At 50.1% G+C, this 18309-nt stretch overlaps 1 protein-coding gene across 2 annotated transcripts in view; it reads right to left on the reverse strand.

The window, feature by feature from the left end:
* Positions 1-18309, reverse strand: part of LOC110467865 (gamma-aminobutyric acid receptor subunit beta-4) — an 82966-nt gene that overhangs the window by 13934 nt on the left and 50723 nt on the right. For both annotated transcript variants that reach the window (XM_021525247.3, XM_021525246.3), the window contains exons 5-7: positions 6012-6094; positions 1849-1986; positions 239-391 (exon numbers count right to left, since the gene is read on the reverse strand). In XM_021525247.3, coding sequence (XP_021380922.1) covers positions 239-391; positions 1849-1986; positions 6012-6094 — 374 coding nt within the window. The remainder of the gene's footprint in view (positions 1-238; positions 392-1848; positions 1987-6011; positions 6095-18309) is intronic.

Here is an 18309-nt window from a genome sequence, read left to right on the forward strand (position 1 = left end):
TGGTTCAAATAGAACAGATTCCAGTTTGGGAAGTATGAATTAAAAAAAAAAAAATTAAGTAAAAGAAAACCCTTCTGACTGAAAATTTAAAGTTTTTTTCATTAAAAAAAATGTCCATTTGGGATGACAACTTTGACAGGCTTGCTTAATTGCTACATCATAAAGAAAAGGGATTTTCTTTGTTACAGCTGATGGCCCTCAAGAAAACACCTCCAAAATACAATGAAAAGGTCCATACCCAGTGCCACTCGTGCAGCAGAAGCATCATAGTTGATCCAGAAGGAGACCCAGGACAGGATGGTGATGAGGATGGATGGCATGTAGGTCTGCAGGATGAAGTAACCAATGTTCCTCTTAATCCGGAAACTCAGCGATAAGCGCAGATACGAACCTGCCAATGAGACATCAAAGGAGGATGTGGTGGGAGAGGAGGGCAAGGCTGGATTTCTGCTAAGAGCTTAGGTTAGGAACTGAAATTTCATTTGGAAAGAGTTCTCAAGAGGCAGGAAAAATGAGAAATCTCCTGTTTCCTGCAGCTGGTTTTGCAGACTGGTCAATTTTTGCAGGGGGTCCCTTCGGAATCTGCTCAGTTGTCCCAGAGTATTAAGAAGAAAGGAAACTCTACATAAGTCACATTATTATATCAGCCATCATGGGAGAATGGCTGTTCATTGCTGGAATTGCTATTATGGTGCCAGCCAATATGATGGAGGCTTACACTGGAGACTTTAACCCTATATTTGGGTGCCCCGAGATGATTTTCCAATGTTTCATGTGCCAGCTCTGCCTCCAAACAGCAATGAAGATCTGAATCATATTTTTCCCATGCTGTTCTAAAAATAGGTTATGGTCAGACTGGGCAAATTCATATGCAAATAGAGAACTGTTAGTTAATCTGAAGGTCTCTTTTTTATTATTTTCAAGTTGTTGCAGCTTCCTCCTAATCTTTTAGCAAACCTAATGAGGATAGTGAGGACAATAAGTACTTTTTACAGTCCTTCCACTGGAGCAGGCTAATTTTGACAAGGACAAAGCAGTGCCTCTTTCACTGCTGTGAGACAAAGTCCAAGTCATTCCTCCTGCCCACCTCTGTCCCTCAGGCAACACAGGAGCCTGAAATATGGGTGTAATCCTGGTTGGCAGCTAAAGTAATGAGAAAACAGCAGTTCTAAACCATCAAGGATGTAGATTGGGAAAAAGGAGGTATTGTTCTCACATCACCATGTGCCTCTTGTATGTATTATACAGTATTTCACTTGTATGGCTTGGACACAATATTTCACCAGTATTTTTTGACAGGTGTGTGCTGTGCTCTTTCGGCAGTGAACTCCACCTCAGACCAGCAACCAAAATTTAACCCCCTCCAACTTTCCAGCTGGCAGCATCTGAATCGTCCCAGGTATTCTCTCCAAACCTTTTTATTGCCATGTACAGATGGGTTTGCATCATTTCATAGCCCACTTGCTTCTCAATGGATATATTTTCTCCTTACTATTGCACCTACATTAGCTTTGAGACCCAGATGTAAACCACATAAAAATCAGATGAAGGCTGAGAACCTTCTGAAGAGGTTCTGAGCTCACTCATTATTTTGACTAAGAAATGGGAATAATTGCAGTGGGGAAAATGATCCTGAAAGTTTTTGAAGAGAAGCAGACATTAAAAAAAAAAAAAAAAAAAAAAAAAAAAAAAAAAAGGAAAAAGCAAAGCTGGTGGGTGCAGAAGTCACTTTTTCTTTTGAGGAACCCCAAGGTGAAGTCTAGATCCCCAGCATCTGAATCAGAGGGATTCAGACCAGTTGATCAGCAGCAGGTTTGCCCATCCCATGCATGCCTTCACCAGACTCACCAGTGGTGAAGACCACTTCCCTGCTGACCAGCCTCTGCTCGATGATGGTGAACTGGGGCAGCTCCAGCACCTCCATCCCCGTGACAGCAGAGTCATTCCCTTGCCAGAAGAAGACAATGTCATCCACCGTGTAACCATCTGCAGGGAGGAAGGAGCACACAGGGAGAGCTAAGCTGACAGGCTGGACCAGATGACATCTCCATTTGCACTAAGGTGATGTGGAAAAGGATCCAAAAGAAAGCCCACACCAAGCCTAGCCTCTCCCTGCTGATATACTTTCTTTCTTCAGCTGAGCTTGGCAATACAGTCCCCAAGAGAAGAGGAAGAACTGGCCAGAACTCCCACTTCTGGCTAGAATTCAGAGCAAAAGGTGAAGCGTGGCCCATCCCGCCTTGACTTGCACCATGTAATCTCCATGGCTGACATGACAGTGACCTGAGCACCAGAAGCCTCTGTCAAATGCACCAAACACAGCATTTTGCTTTTTAAAAACTGCCTCCTTTTACCAGGAGGGGGAGACCACACAGTACAGACTGGTGGGACTGGGTAAACAGGGCAGCTCAGTATTAAACATTCCCAGAGAGAAGAAGAACTATAGCAGCAGCTGAAAAGAAGTTTGAAGATGGGAGCACCTCCCTTTCCTCTCAGGCAAAATTCAGATCCAAGAAGTGAACAGAGTCTCTCAGGTTGGGGGCTGTTTTACCAAGTGCTGGCTGAGAAGAACGGTAATGAAAGAAGAGAGGAAGGGGAGCCAGACTCAAATATTCATCCCTTAGATTTCAGGGCCATGGGTTTGCTAACTCAGCCAAGCTTCTTTGCTTTAACCCCAAAATACACATGGCAGACAGGGCTGCATGGGCTAGAAATGTGACCCGCAAGTGCTCTGGACTCGTGGGGGATGAGGGCCAGGAGATGAACCCATGAAATCCCTCACCCACCAGTTCGGTGTTCACAGCCCTGCCCTGTCCTGGGGGCAAGGATTCTTCACAACTTGAAAATCAACAGTGCTTGTGTGTATTGCAGCCCTTTGGCTGTAGCTGCTCAGATTGTCAGTAAAGCTTCCTGGGAGCAGTAGGACATGGCCAGGCTTTGGTGCAGCTCGGGGTACGGCTGCCTTCAGCGCGGGAGCCTCACCTGTGCCACTGGCAGCTTGTGTTCAGCACCTGCACTGCAGCACAGAGCCTGCCTTGGCCAGCCACCCTCGCTGTGCCAGGCTCACTGCCACTCGGGAGAGTGCCACCACACCCAGCAATCATCAGGGCAACGAGGAGCTGCTGGATGTGCCACCCAGGAGAAATTCTGCTTTGGGAGTTCCCCAGATCAGAGGTGAAACTTCGAGGACAGTGTCATCCTGAAGCTCCCGAGTGGACAAAGGGCTCAGCAGTCTGCTCTGATCTCACAGCTGACCCTGCTCTGAGCTGCAGGCTGGACTAGAGACACCCCGAGGTGTCTTCCCAAACGGAATTATTTGATGACTGTGCAGTCTCCAAGCCCACATCCTGCGCTCTCAGTCATTACTGCACTTATTCACGGGTGCCAAAATATAAACCACATCTTCCAAATGCCGTGCCACATCTGCTTCTGGTGGAAATCAGCCAGGGCTCCACCTCCTCCCCTGGCTGTTCCTGCTCCCAGTGTGCTAAACCCTCACACCCTGGAGCCCACAGGGTTTCAGGACCCTTGGGTTATCCTCCTCACACACCAGCTCTGTGCAAGGACCTGGTGTTTGCATCACTCAGCCCCAGGGCTGGAACAGAAACACCCAAGTCCCCCGACTCGTCCTGGTGGCCGATTCCAGCAGCTCCAACACCCTCCCAGCTCAGAAATGTTGTGTACGATTCCACATCGGAATTCACCTGCCTCAGACTCTCAGGCTCCCGTGGTTGTCCCGAATTTCTCCAGGAGGTTCCCGAGCTCTTTCCCACAGCGTTCCCCCTCTGCAGGAGTGAACCCAGCCTGGAAACAATTCACCTCTCCACCTCCTTTGCAGTAAACAAACCAGACTGATCTACTGAGGTTTCTCACTGCACAACATCTGCTCCAGCTCTTGAACCACTTTTTAGCATCTTCCCTCAACCTTTTCCGATTTCTCAGCTTCCTCCCTAAATTTTGGAACCCAACCACAGACAGCGTTCCCCATCTCAGTGACATGTTCAGAGCCAATCAATTCTGAGCTCTGACTCACGGCTCCCCTGGTTTATATAACAGAGCTGGCTCCAGCCTTGTGCCAGAGCCACAGAACCTCCAGCCGTGGTGCCTCCCTCACCTCCCGTGTGGCTCCAGCCCCAGGCATGGCCCTGCAGTCCCACACGGGCACAGAGCTCTGCACTTGCTGTGCCCAAAGCCCTTCCGGATGGATTCCGACTGGGACGGATTCAAATGTGCAGCGAGCGAAGCCTCGCACGCTGCTATCTTCATCATCCACAAATTTAACAGCAGTGACTTCAAATTTACTTCCTGATCAGCAATGAAAATGTCAAATGATGGTAACTAATTTTAGGAGATCTCACAGTTAACTAGCTCTATTCCATTTATTCTATGACCTGCTGGTGTTGGGTACCAATTTTTGTATTTTAATTTTTTTTATTATGGCATTATGCAATATGAAATCAAGCATGTTTTTCATGAAGCCATTTTTAAAAAATGTTTCTAAAGGGAAAGGTTGCTTGGTCTAAAAATAAATGCTTCACTTTGATTTCTAGCTTTAAAGAGAAAACCAAATTTCCATTTTACTTCTAAAAAGTAAATGAACTTTCACAAAGACAAGTCATTTCCATCTGAAATATCGAAAAGTATTGATATGATGTCTTAAAATGTCAGATTAGCAGCGTGTTTGCAGCCTGCCTCATCAGGATTTTGTTGGATCCTGGCACACAGATAGGCAGGGGTATACGTGGTGAGAGTTATTTTTGGGGTGAAGGGATGGGATCAACAGGCAGTGCTTATCTCCTACAGGTAAGGGCTCTGAGTTTCTGTGGGGCAGGGGACCTCATCTGCCTTCTGCTGCTTCCCAAACCCAGCACCCCTGCATCAGAAAAGGGCTTTTTTCTCTGAGGTTTGGGTCGGTTTTGTTTTTTAAAATACATTGGTTTTATAATCTGGCCCTAAAAGGATTGATGTTCCAGAGTCAAGTGGAAGCAAAGAAAATGGAGCCCTGCAGATTGAGAATGTGCAAGTGTGTAAAAGACAAAAGCTCTGAGAGAGGAAACAATTGGATCTCTTCATCTCGGCCTTGGTCTCAGGAATATTGTGTGGAAATGCAGCTTTGATGAACAAATTGGCTGGACATGACCCATTAAGAACAAAATCGCAACACGGGGAACTGTGGGTAATTCCCTGCCTTCTGTTTCCCTGGTTGTACTGGAAACTGTTCCCAAACTGCTGAGGAGTGGCAGGAATGACATTCTGGCACTCGTGCCTGCAGCAGGACCCCATTTCCATCCCGTGAGCCTGCACGGGCAGGATGGGGAGGGCAGCTCCCAGCCACGGCTGCTGTGGGAGCTCCCTGATGGAAGGAGCAATTCCAGATCCCTCCCTGATGGAAGGAGCAATTCCCAAATTCCTCCCTGATGGAAGGAACAATTCCCGATCCCTCCCTGATGGACGGAGCAATTCCCAGATCCCTCCATGATGGATGGAGCAATTCCCAAATCCCTCCCTGATGGAAGGAGCAATTCCAGATCCCTCCCTGATGGAAGGAGCAATTCCCAGATCCCTCCCTGAAGGAAGGAGCAATTCCCAGATAATCCCTGCTGTGGCTGGAGCTCTGGTGCCCCGGACAGCCCTGGAGGGAACCTGCCGTGCATTTCTGTCAGGGAGCCAGACCTCCTCTGCCAGCAGACTGGAAGAGGATTTCCATGGGCATCCAGGGAACATCCAGGCAGGGATGAGGGCTTGGGTACCACCTCTCACACGGAGTGGAGCCAGCCAAGAGCAAGGACAGCTTCCTTAACACTAAGGGAGGCTTCCACCACCCTCCTGGGACTGATTTGAATGCCCGGCCTGCTGCTAGAGCTCCGTTTTCCTGGGAATTTCCCCCATGGGTGAGGGAGCCTGGTGCTGCAGCAGCCCTGGGGGGCATCCCCAGGAGCAGGGAGCTGTGGCAGGGGCGGGTGGCATCAGGTGGCACCGCGTGGCAGGGGATGTGCCCGAGGCATACGCACAGCTCTCGATCTCCAGCGTGCAGTTCTGCTGGTCCAGCGGGTACCTCCGCAGGTCCATCATGCAGGCGGCCGTGGTGGTGATCCTGAAAGGGGAAGAAGGACAAAAATAAAATTGAAAACCAATAAAATCTGTTGTGTCTCTGCTTTTTTCTTACAAAAAAAAAAAAAAAAAAAAGAAAAAAAAAAGGAAAAAAAGGAGCAATGAAAGGCAGAAGTGAAAGTCAAGCAGCATTTGGGGCTGCTGTTTCCCTGGAAACCAGGGAGATCCGGGGTGGGAGGTGTGCAGGGCGGGGGGCTGATGCGGCTCACCCCCAGTGGCACGGCACAAACCCTCCGTGATTCACGTCAGCAAGGCAGCATCTCTATTAACGGGGTGGGGAGAGAGCTGTGTTCCTGCTCTGCCTCTCCCTGGAGAGAGACAAAGAACCAGGACCAGGCACAGCCCTGGCTTGGGGGGGAAGAGGAGAGGCTGCGGGCGTGGAGCAGGGAGACAGCAGACACGTGTCATTGAGGCCCAGGGTGGATTGATTCCATCACCCAGCAGTGCCCTACTGCTGACCACACTGTCACCCCCTTCCCTCACAAGCTGCTCCAAACCCCCTAATTACAGCCCCCATCCCCGTGCCCCTCCATCGTGCCCACTTTGGCACTGCCAAACCCAAACCCCAAAACCCCAGGGAACTCTGGCAGAGCCTTCCTGCTTCACAGCCCCGCTAACGGAGGCACCTGTGTGCAAATGATTGTGTGGTCAGCAAAGACACTTGGGGATGTGTGTGGGGGTGTGTGCATCCCCCCAGAAAATAAATATGGGGAGGGGATGAGGGTGGGTGCTGCTTTGGGGTGTTGGAGCACGGGGAGGACACAGAGCAGCGCAGTGCCCGTGCTGAGGTTCAGCTGAGGATGCCAGGAGGGTTGTGTGTGGTGTACAGGAAGGAATAGTGTACATCTCTGAGATGGGGGATTTTGGGGTGGGATAGATGAGGGCATGAGAGGCAGGGACAGAGTTAACTGCCCAGCATGGCAACACCCTGGAGTTAACAGGCTGCCCTGTTTCTCAGATCCATTGCTCCCCTCGCCCTTTGATGCAGTCTTCTTCCCGTGCCATGGATGTGTGCATAGTGCTGGAGAGGGGGGACAGATTGCTGCATTCTCCCCCTATTTTTTCAATTAACCATCTGGAAGGCATTAATCAAGCTACACATTTTTTACTATGTAGGCATAACCAGTGAACTGTTAAGTAGAAAGCTTTATCTTCTGAGCCCTGTGGCCTGGGAGAGAGAAAAGAGAGGGGAAAAAAGAAAAAACAAGAAAGCAGGGAGGATGAGATGGCGAACCAGTGAAAGAGAAGGGGAAAAAAAATAAAAAGAAAAAGCAAAAAACATCAATGGTAGAAAAAGAGACCAGAAAGGGGGAGAATATGGGTGAAGCTGGACATAAAATTGGAAATGGGGAGGAAGGGGGAAGGAGGTGGGAGGATAGAAGAAGGTGGAAGAGGGCTGCCCCAGTGGGGGTATGGGGGCAGGGGCTGTGGCAGGGCAGGCTGGCAGCCCCGCAGAGCTACTGGCTCTTTAAGAAATCTCGTGTGCTAAATTTATCTTCTCTGCTGTCTGTGAAGTCTGTTTGTAGGAGATGAAGCCTTGAGGAGAGCCTTTGCCACTGCCTGCCGTGCTATAAATAGATCCGAAGAGACGAAGGGAATTTATATATATCCTCACTGGGTCTAGATACAACACTGCAACTGCCCTCTCTCAGAGCAGGGGGCCCAGGCGAGCTCTTAACCCTTTCATCTGTGATGCATTTGGGGTGGAGGAGAAAGCTCTGAGGGGGAGAAGGACAACAGGACAGGAACCACTTAAAAAATTACCACCGCTGCCTTGCCCTTGTGTGGATTGCTTTCGCAGCCTCCCAGCTTGGCTGCTCTAGGAGGGCAGCTGGGAACACAGTGCCTGTGCCACCCTAATCCTGCTCTGTGCTGGGGTAACTGGGCATTGTGGTGGTGGGGGTGAGCAAAAAGGGAGCTGCAACCTTGGCAGGAGAGCCCAAGGTGGGAGGTGCAGAGTCCATGGCCGGGACCAAGGAGTGGGATGAGTCATCCCCCTGTGCTGCACACAGCATCCACTCTCCGGATTATACCGCACCCCTGGGAAACCGCGGCCACGAACGCACGTCCCCGCTTCCCCTACAGTGTCAGATGCAAAAAATGTATTAAATGAAAATTTTCCACCCCATTTGTGGAGCCCCTCAGGCTAAAACCTTTGCACAGTGTCCATCCCAAAATCGCAGCCTGGCTGCAGGGCTGGCTGCAGAAAGGACACGCGGGCTGTTGTGCTCACAGAGGGTCCCCCTCGCCAGGATTTGCTTATCACCTGCAGTGCTGGTTGGAAATGCAGAGCGTGACACAGTGAGATATGGCTACCACGCTCCATGCACCAAACCCCGCTCACGCTGGCAGCTGGCATAAATCCACAGCCACGCCAATGATTTTTGCAAGATCACACCAATCTGTATCAGCAGAGATTTACATCAGGGCAGAATTTAGCCCTGTTGATTCAAAAGGAAGGGACAGGTAGGACAGAAAGGAGAAAAACAAGACTGAGATGACATTTGTCTTCAAAAAGCCAGATCATGTCTTTCTTTGCAATTAAAGGACAGGTATAGCCACACTGTGCAGCTCAGCATCCTCCAGAGATACCCCAGTTAGATGCAGATCGCAAACTCTGGTGATCTGCCCAAATAAAACTGCTTGGGCAAGTAAAATTGGAACCATGTCAGGCTTTGAGTTGGTTTTTGAGCAGAGGTGGCACAGCCATCCACAGCTGTGCCGGGCTGTAGCCACCTGCTCATCCAGAGCGTTTCACCTGCAGTGCTTGGCCAGCCCGGGGATGCCAGCACTACAGGACCACCAGGCGTGGGGCCTGGGTGGAACAAGATTCAAAAGGCAGCTGGTCTGTGGCACCAGCTTCAGGTCAGGTCCTGCCTCTGGGCTTCCTAAACCCTGATAAACCAACCCAGCTTGGGGTAAAGCAAGTGGTATATCCCAGAGAGCATGGAGGTGTTTAATTCTTTAGAGTTCAGATCTTACAAAGTATCCTGAACACCAACTTCCCTTTGATAGACCCTGCTTGAAGAGTCAACCTTCACCTGTTCCTAGAAGGGCCAAGGAGATCTTTCTCCACCTCATTTGGTGGCTGTGTACCCAGGGCAGGTAGGACTCATGGAGGGATGAGAGGCTTCACGCACCTCTCGCAGTCAAAGGGGAGCATGAGCAAATCTCAGTCACCCCAGCGACCTTTTGGGGTCACAGCACATGTCACCTCTGGTCCAGAAGGCCACAGCACCAACGCATGCCTCTTTCTTTCATGTGTATAAATGTATTACCTTGCTACACTCTGAGCTGTTGTGTGAAGAGATGGGTTTGCTTGGCACGTGGGAAACTGCATGGGCAGGACGGGATGGGCGGATGGATGGGGGGTTGCCACTCAGGAGCTCCTGTCTCAACAGAGCTAAGAGAAAATCAAGGTGGAAGAAAAGTAAAAGGTGGAAAAATGAGGGGAGACGATGGCATGAGCACAGATAGGGAAGGCAGGAGTGGAGATGACAGAGAGGAGAGCAGAGAGTACAGGACAGACCAGCAGGGTAAGGGAAGAGAGGAGGATGATCAGGGGCTGCACGGGGTAAAGCAGCCTGGAGAGGAAGAGCCGGAGGAGAATGAGAGGTTAAAAGAGGGAAAGCAGAGCAGCAGATAGTCACTCAGTGAGCAGGGAGATGAGGAGACAGGGAACAAACCATCATCCTGTAAACAGCTCTAGACAGAGCACGCTGCCTCCAGAAGACGTGAGCACAGTGAAAGGGAGCAGGGAGCGCGGGGACCAGAGGGAACGCCAGGGAAGGATGCCACCTTCCCCGTGGCGCTAGCATGAGGCGCTGGCGCCTGGCCAGCCCGCATCTTCTCCCTCCCCCTCCTCCTCTCCCGCTTCTCTACCCACCTCCCTCCCCTTTTAAATTCAGAAATTTGTGTGGTGTGAAATTTCATCTGCTTTGACGGCGATTCACAGAGACACTGCCCGTGGAGGGAGCGGCTCTCCCGCGCCGCGCGCTCAGCGGAGCGTCCAGCGCCTTCCACACCGAGCCTGGCCACCACCACAGCAGCCTCCAGCTCCCCTTCCCTCCCCTGATCCCTGCCCACCCCACAGGCCTCGGGGTCAGTCCCTCACAGTCACAACTTTTACGGCTCCTTCCCCACAAAATAAAGACATTCATGCCCTTGCCCCTACTTGTTTCTCCTGAGGTCTGTAGGCAGCTGTGCCATCCAAGCAGCCAAGGCCTCACTGCCCTGCTACTCCAGCACACAGCTGGCAGGCAAACATGGTTCATCTGGGGGGAGACTGCTGTGGAGAAAGCACCGTGCATCTCACAAAAAAATAAAAAGAAGCTAAAAGGAAAAAAGGGACATGGATGAGATGTTGAGCGGCTCGGGCAGGATGATGGAGATCCACTTCTCTGCCAGCATTAAATGGATCAAGCAGAAGTCAAAGCAACATGGATACCTCACCCTGGAGAGTGTCCTCATCCCCAGGAGAGGTAGAGACCACCTCTAGAAGGACATCCATGGAGCTCTAAGTCACACAGGGCTAGTTCTGGGTGTCTGATTGCTGCAGTGAGGAAAGCTCTGCCCTCTTGAAGCTTGTATGGCCAGAGCAGATGCTGGCATGGGGAGGGTGGTGCAACCTCGACTGCTGCTCTGCACTGAGCCTGGCAGCAGCAGAGCTTGGCCCCACCACAGCTGCAGCTCAAAAGGGAGTGCTCAGGTTGCTGCAAACCATCAGTTCTCCACAAATATTTCAGTTCTCTGACATGAACACCACCAGTCATTTCATTCCCCCTCTGATCCTCCTCATCACTGTTTACTTATTAATGGCTTCCTCTATCTTATTTAGAATGATTATATAAGTGCACAGGCACAGAGCAGCATAGAGCTCCAAGCTGCCATTAAACCCTGCTGCAGTCCAGGGTCTGCTTTCCCCCTGCTCCTTTCCCTGGTGCTGGCCACCTTCAGGGGAGCTGCCCAGCCCTTCTCCCTCTGCTGCAGGCCCTGAAAGCTCTCAGCCACCCATTCACCCTCTGCATCATCTCAGCGTGTTGGGACAGCCGAGCTCACCAGCCGCAAGTGTGAGGGGTAAACGATTACTGCCCAAAAATGTGACCTGATTGCAAAAGGAGCAAGTCCAGGATTTCTAAGGAGGATTGAGTGGGAGAGAGGAGAAGACCATTACCTTTGAGGCATTGCTAAAGTGAGTGGGGGGCTTTCCCCTTAAAGCTCATCCTCATAAAATAAACTTCTGCACTGTGACTGTGTCTATCCCAGCAAATGAAAAATGCCCAGCACTGGTTTCTGAGGCCAGTGTCAACTGGCATGGAACAGTCTTGGTCTACCCTGCAGTTCCTAGCCCACAGAAAAGGGTCTGGCTGCATGCAGAAAGCCTGTTGGGAATGGTCACCAGCCTCTGCTGGGCAATAACTGGGGATGCCCAAGGGACCGTTTTTGACACAGAGCAAAGCCAGGAAACAAACTGACTATGAAGGACACTGAATATTCAGGGCCCAGGAATATTCCCCAACACATTTGGCTTGGAAAGGATGCTGACTAAAACTCAGTATGGCTGAGAACGGGAGGGGAGCAGTACAAACCCCTCCACCACTGCCTTTCTAATTCCAGGGGAGACACAGCCTGCAAGCACCTCACTCTATCTCCCAGTTCTGGATGAGGTGCCACGATGCAGGGACTAACACAAACACTCTCACAGCCAAAGACAAACATTTAAGTTGCTGGTTGCAACTTTCTGGGTTCCAGATCTCCTGAGAAGCTAAAGATGCTCCCGTCCCCTCGGGATGCAGACTCCCAAAGCTCTCAGCAGTTTGCAGCAATAAGGAGAAGGGATGGAAGCTCAGGTTCTGCAGGACTTATTCAGGCTCGCCCCATGGGGCAAGTTAGACTCCTACGGGAATTCTGATGACTAAGAGTAGAAAGAGAGGCAAAATTACTGTTTTGCTAAACATGGGAATAAAACCAAAACCGAGTTCTTATTCTGTACATTCTCAAAGTCAGTCATAAAAAACATGCTGGCAAATGTCACCTTCTGCCTGGCAGTAAGCACAAACTTCCAAGGGCCTGGAGGGATTTATAAACCCATGGTGAATTTTGCCATTCTTTTAACACAGTCTGATCTTTGCAAACTCCTGGAGGTCATGATTGAACCAAAAGCAAGGCAAGGATATGGAATATTTTCCCTTTGTGTCATTTGCCTAAAACTGACTCCACAAGCCTTGGCACAATCCTGCTAAGGTCACTCTGTTTCCAAAAGCATCTGTGCTTGCATAGGCATCCTTTGATAAATAACAGTGTACACTGCACTCAGATGGGAGGAAAAGGAAGATTTTTTAATCTAGCACTTAGGGTACCACTCCTCTTAACCAACCATTTTTCCATCCTGGTAGAGTGGAAAGCTGAGCTGCCTTGACTGCAAGGTTTTGTTTTTCTGCCCCTTTATTCCATCCCAAATGCACCATGCATTTGGCCAGCTGCCAGCTGAACTGGGAGACAGGAGAGTGGTGGAGCACCTTTAAAAAGCTTCTTTTCCTATGGTTGTTTCAGATATCAGTGACTTGCACTTAACAGAGGTATCACCCTTCAAGAGCATCAGGCTGGCACAAGCTGCATTAATAAAACAGCAAAACTTAAACCTATGGGAGGTGGCAAAGAACAGGAGAAGCCCAGGGACAGGCTTAAGAGTGGTGCCTGGGACAGGATATGCAGCAAGAAGGATGAAGAGGTGGTGCCAGGGTGAGCTGGGGGCTCGGGGCACACCAGCTGCCTCAGGAGACAGTGGATGCTCCCTGACCTCTCTTTCTGCTAATAAACAACTCAGACTCATAGGAGATGTAGCACAGGCAGCAATTCCAGCCAGGAGAGTGCTTGCCTTTGTTCTTGCAAAGCTGCAAGGATGTTAAGGATGGAGGAGCAGCTTTGGCTTTGCTGCTTTGTCCTGTTTCAGTAAGCTCCAATTTCTTCCACGTCTTCTAAGGTTATTGAGAAATTTCATATTATTAAACTTTCTTCAAGTGTTTCCTGTTAAATCCATCATCCCAACCCTAAGAGACAAAAATGCAGGAGAGGATCCATCCTTAAGCTCAACTGCGGAGCTGAGCTCTTAATTAAACCCTGATTTCCCCTCACCTACCTAAGGAAGTCCTCTCCAACCTCCACATCTTTGTGCTAAGGAGATGGAACAAGGCAGGGCTTGGGGGTGGGAGCAGGACAAGGCCCCAGGACCAGCTCCAAGGGGATGGATGGATGGATGGATGGATGGATGGATGGATGGATGGATGGATGGATGGATGGATGGATAAGTCCAACTTTTTGCACCCCAGCTGCCATGGGGGAGATTTCTGTTGCCTTTGTCTAACCTGCAGAGGGAGCAGGCAGAGCTCCCAGAGCCAGGGTAGAGCCTGAATCATCTCACACATTTCCAGAGAAACCTCTCTCGGGGAGGGAAGAGGAAGCAAAAATAGTGGATTTCTTCCCTGCTGGCCTGTGAGATGGGAGAAGAAAATTGCTCAGTGGTCTCAGCACAGAAAAGAACTCCTCAGTATTAAAAACTCCTGTCTTAACCCATCAGGCCAGATTCTTGCAGAAAATCAATGAATACCCGTGGAGAAAACAAGGACATGGCTGCAGACAGCAGCTCCAAGTGAGACAGGAGCAGAAGAAACCTTTCTTTTGCCTGAAGAGCTAAATAACCCCAGGCTGGGAGCTGGGGAATGCAACACTTCCAGGGCTAGATTGGGGATGGGGGCTATGGAGAAGCCCCCAGGAGGAGCCCCAGCCGTGGGCAGCAGGCAGGGCAGGCTCTGGGGTGGCACAAGGGGCTGTGACAGTGTCCCCAAGGGTTCATGGGCCATCAGGTGGGATTTGACATCACCCTGTGCTGCTCCACAATGCCAGGTGAGCCACAGGGATGTTCTGGCTGCCTTGCCCAGCAGCAAGGGCTGGTCCTCACGTGGGTCAGCAGTGAGAGGGCTGGTGGCCCCAGGAGCAGCTGAGACCTCACCATGGAGAGCAGAACTGGGGTGCTGCCAAAGCAGATACAGCCAGCATCTCTCAGCTTAAAACAATTTGAGGTGTTTGAAGCATGGCAATTCTCTCCCTCTTGCTTGAAGCGATGTTTTACACTGATGAGAGGGTTCTGCCTCCCCAGGAGAGCATTCCTTGGGCTTGGAGCCCCACGGTGCCTTGGCACCTCTGCGTGCTCCCGGACTGACTCATCCCTCAAGCACACCTCGTTACATCACCAGGCCAGGAATAAAAACCCCCACCTCGCACATGCACACGTTCCCCAGCACCACCCCCACCTTCGCAGGAGGAGATCCCTCCTTCCCTCCGCACAGGATTTAGCCTCCACCACCAAATTCCTCTGCAGTTTTCCAGTTGCTCAGTTTACACTGCCTGGCTCCTCGCCAGCCAGCACCGTCCATGCTGCTCCCTGCCTGCTTCCCAACATCCCAGATTCCCCACCAGCCAGGCATGCAGCCTGGCCTCCTCAAATCACCTGTTTCGACAAAAATCCAAAAATCTAAAATTCCGCCTCTGATTAGAACAAAACAAATGGCTTCAAGATTTCCCTGAAGGATGTTTTAAAGCTGGTTTCAAATACGATTCCCCAGTTACCACACGAGAATTTCAGCATTGTTACAGTGGTTGTTATTTTTAGGTCTCTGAAAACAGACAACAAAATGCTGGTGACATCAGCACTTGACAAGTGTCGACTCGTTTCACTACCAAATGGATGCTGCATGGTCTGGGCAAGGAAATAAAAATCCCAGACCAATGTATAGCTTGAATGTGTGATAATGTAAAGCTTATTGAATATTGGGGCAGGGCTCCAGACAGTGTCTGGAGGTCCAGAGAAAGCCTTGGTAATTCTGTTACTCAAATATCAATGGTGATTGTAAAGCAGCTTGTAAGAGTGAGGGAAATATTGACCTCAGTGAAACATCAACATTCGCTGAGATGGTTTTTCTTAAACGAAAACAATTCTCCCTAATTTTTTTGTTCAAAATTGATGGAACTGATGCAATTTCTGACCAAAAAAAAAAAAAAAATAGCCATTAGGTGGCAAAATATATTAAATACAGCCAGTGCTATCCAGATTTTCCTCACTGTTTTATCCACCTCCTTCCACCACCCAGCAGCTTTGTCTTTGTGGGTAGCACCTTCAAGCCTCCCTTTCTGTTGCAGGATTTCCACACCATTTTAGCACTCCCCTGTGTCACACCGTGGGTGAACATCCCTCCTGTGCTCCACAGTCACTTCTCACTCCAGCAAGGTGTTCAGGGCCGGGTGAGTGCAGGCACCCCCGTGGCAGGTCACACCTCCTGCATCCTCCATCCCGTGGGTGCCTGCAGAGCTGGGACTGCCCTCCGGGCTGGCTCAGGGCTCTGTTTGGCCTTCTGGAGTTTGTGCCATCTGGCAGCTGCTTGGGGAAGGGGTAGGAAACACCAGTCCTGCATCCCAGCATCACTGCTGCTGCTTATTCATTCCTTTTGTTGGAGACCTGGCAGCCAGCTATTAATGTGAGCCCGGTGGGAATTAATTTTGGAGTAAGCTTTTGTATGGAACGCTTCCCTGAGATGGAGCTGGATTGCACTTCCTTCAACCATTAATTTGCTAATTCCACCAAAACCGAGAGGAATATGCTTTTCTGACACCCAGCTTTCACAATGGATTACAGGGCTTCATTTACTTGTGCAAACAAGTTATCTGGAGCCTGCTCTTGTTCTCACAACAGTCACAAACTCCTCATGACTGGGGTATGCCTTAACTGGGACCCTGGGGTCTGGTCCAGGGATTGAGCCTGGTCCTGCTGGTCCCTGGAACACTTGCTGAAGGCAGAGGCCTGCCAGGATGTCATCCTTCCCTGCTCTCTGACATCAGAGCCTGCTGGAAAAAAATGACTGTTGTGCCACAAATAGCATGATTGAGTCACTTTGCTACAGGACCAGCTCAGAGGAGGGGGAAGAGACTGGCGAGAAGGGAGAGGAGCAGGAGATGTGGGATCTTACTCAGGGGAAAAAAGGAAAACAAAGGAAAAGAATCGGGTATTGCCTCCTTTGGCCCCCTGCTATCAGGGCGACTCCATTTCATAAATTCCTCCACAAAATACAAGACAAGAACAGGCTGCAGAGCACAGGGTGGACCTGCATTTCTCTCCCTGTTGGCAGGGCAAGCCTGGCTGCACATTTACAGAGAGGAGGGGAGCTCAGGTGAATATTCAGGGACTGTTTTCTTGCTTGCTTACACCTGCTGTGTATTTTTCAGGAGGATCACCTTTATTTCCACCTGGAAAAAACTGGACCTACTACTCCTGTTTTCAGCAAGATTGTAGGTCCAGGAATCAGTATAGAAAGCAGCCCCAAATAAATCCTTTTCCTACCACTGTGAGCAAAGTTAGAGAGCCTTCAAACAGTCAGAGCACCTGGTTTGTACCCCCAGTGCTTTCAGCAAGCCATCCTGACCTGAGGTACAGCTGGGAGCAGGAGCTGCCATTGCTCAGAGCTTCACTTTTGCAATTGCCATTTTCTCCAGGGGCAAGGGAGCAGCTTCCAGGAAAACCAGCCAAAAGTTAAACCAACAGAGGCAGCTCTTACTGAGGCCCTGGAAATAGTGGGCAAACAGCTGTCATTTCCTTTCTTTTGGCCTGGGTGCAATTTTCCTCTTCTCTCTCATTTGCACAGGTCATTCCAGGGAGCTGGAATGGGAGGGGAAGGGAAGGGAGCTGGCATAATGTCCCAGCCCCAGCAAACCCTCCAAGGGTTTGCACTGCCTGGCAGCTGTGCTGCTAGGTTCACACTGCTCGTTCTTTGAGCTGACTAAATGGCAGCTGATAAAAATACACCAGCACTTGTACTTCTGCTGTGCAGGTGTGTGCAGAGATTGCCCACCAGCCTGGAGGAGGCAGCTCTGTGCTCAGGTGGGCTGATCAGCAGCAGAGAGCAGCCTGAGCTCAGCAGCAGTCTTTGCCCCCTCTTTCCTGAATTTATACTCCTACCTGCCTCCAAGGCAAAACACCTTCTTGCCTGGCCTTCACTCCTGTTTTAATACAATGAGAAGATCCTGGCAGTCAGTGTGGGACTGCTGCAGTCTCTCTGGTGGGTCAGCAAAGCCAGCTCGGGGCTCTCTGACACTTTCATCAAACATCATCAGTGGCCCAAGGGAGGGAGATGGATGTACCTGCCCTGGCAAGGGAGGGCACAGCAGGGACAGGGCCACAAAGATGGGTTTGTTGCACCTTTTGCTGTCTCTGGGCCTGGAGCAGAAGGCATTCATTAATTGAAATGCAAAACCAGCCCAGATATGACCCCAGGGACCCCAGGCTGTCCCTCAGCACCAGCAGTGGCTGCTTCTCCTTTGGCTTCTCTGGGCTCTGCTGCAGGGAGAGCAGAGGGCACAACCACCTTTGGCAGGACGATGTTCTGGGCAGCCTCCTGCTTTGCCATGCCTACACCCAGCCCTACCCTCCCCAAAACAGCCCTGCCACTCAGAGAGGTGTAAAATAATCCTACAAGTCACACTTTGCCACAGAACACAACAGAGCACAAGAGCTGATACTGTAAATGGGAAGGGTGGGTGTACCCTCCCTGAAGGCCCCCTTTCCTCTCCCCTTGCCTTCCCCCTTCCCTCCATCTCTGGGACAAAAGCCCAGAGATGCTATCACAAATATTTGTGGAGGCAGGTCAAAAGAGCCAGCTGTAAATTCTGGTAATTGAAAAGGAAAAAAATAAAAAACAAAAATAAAAATTCCTCACCAAACAAACCTAACAACAATACAAAAAAAACCCAAACAAAAAGAAATACTGAGAATAAAGCAAACAAATACAGGGTTGGAAAAATAATTTCCTGGATTTCAGCTACAGCACCCTGCAGCTTCAATTTGCCTTTTTGCCCTCTGCTTCTCCATTCAACTTTATTACCTACCCTGGCCCCTTCACATACCCAGATAACAGAGTAAGACCAACCTTTTCTCACTCCACTTCACACAAGCACAGCAATTTCAAAGGCCTTAGACTTGCCTATGTCAATTTGTTCCAGGCACCACAAAAAATGTCCTCACTGAGGACCATTCTCCTACCAGATATCAATTTCCAAGCCTCAATCCTCAGAATTGCTCTAGTAAACAGATGTTTTCCTTAACCTTACACAAATCTATCTTGAACACAAAAAAGGACTGAAGTGGTTTGACTA

Source organism: Lonchura striata, chromosome 4A, assembly GCF_050655825.1.
Source record: "Lonchura striata isolate lonStrDom1 chromosome 4A, ASM5065582v1, whole genome shotgun sequence".
NCBI classification, from domain to species: domain Eukaryota; kingdom Metazoa; phylum Chordata; class Aves; order Passeriformes; family Estrildidae; genus Lonchura; species Lonchura striata.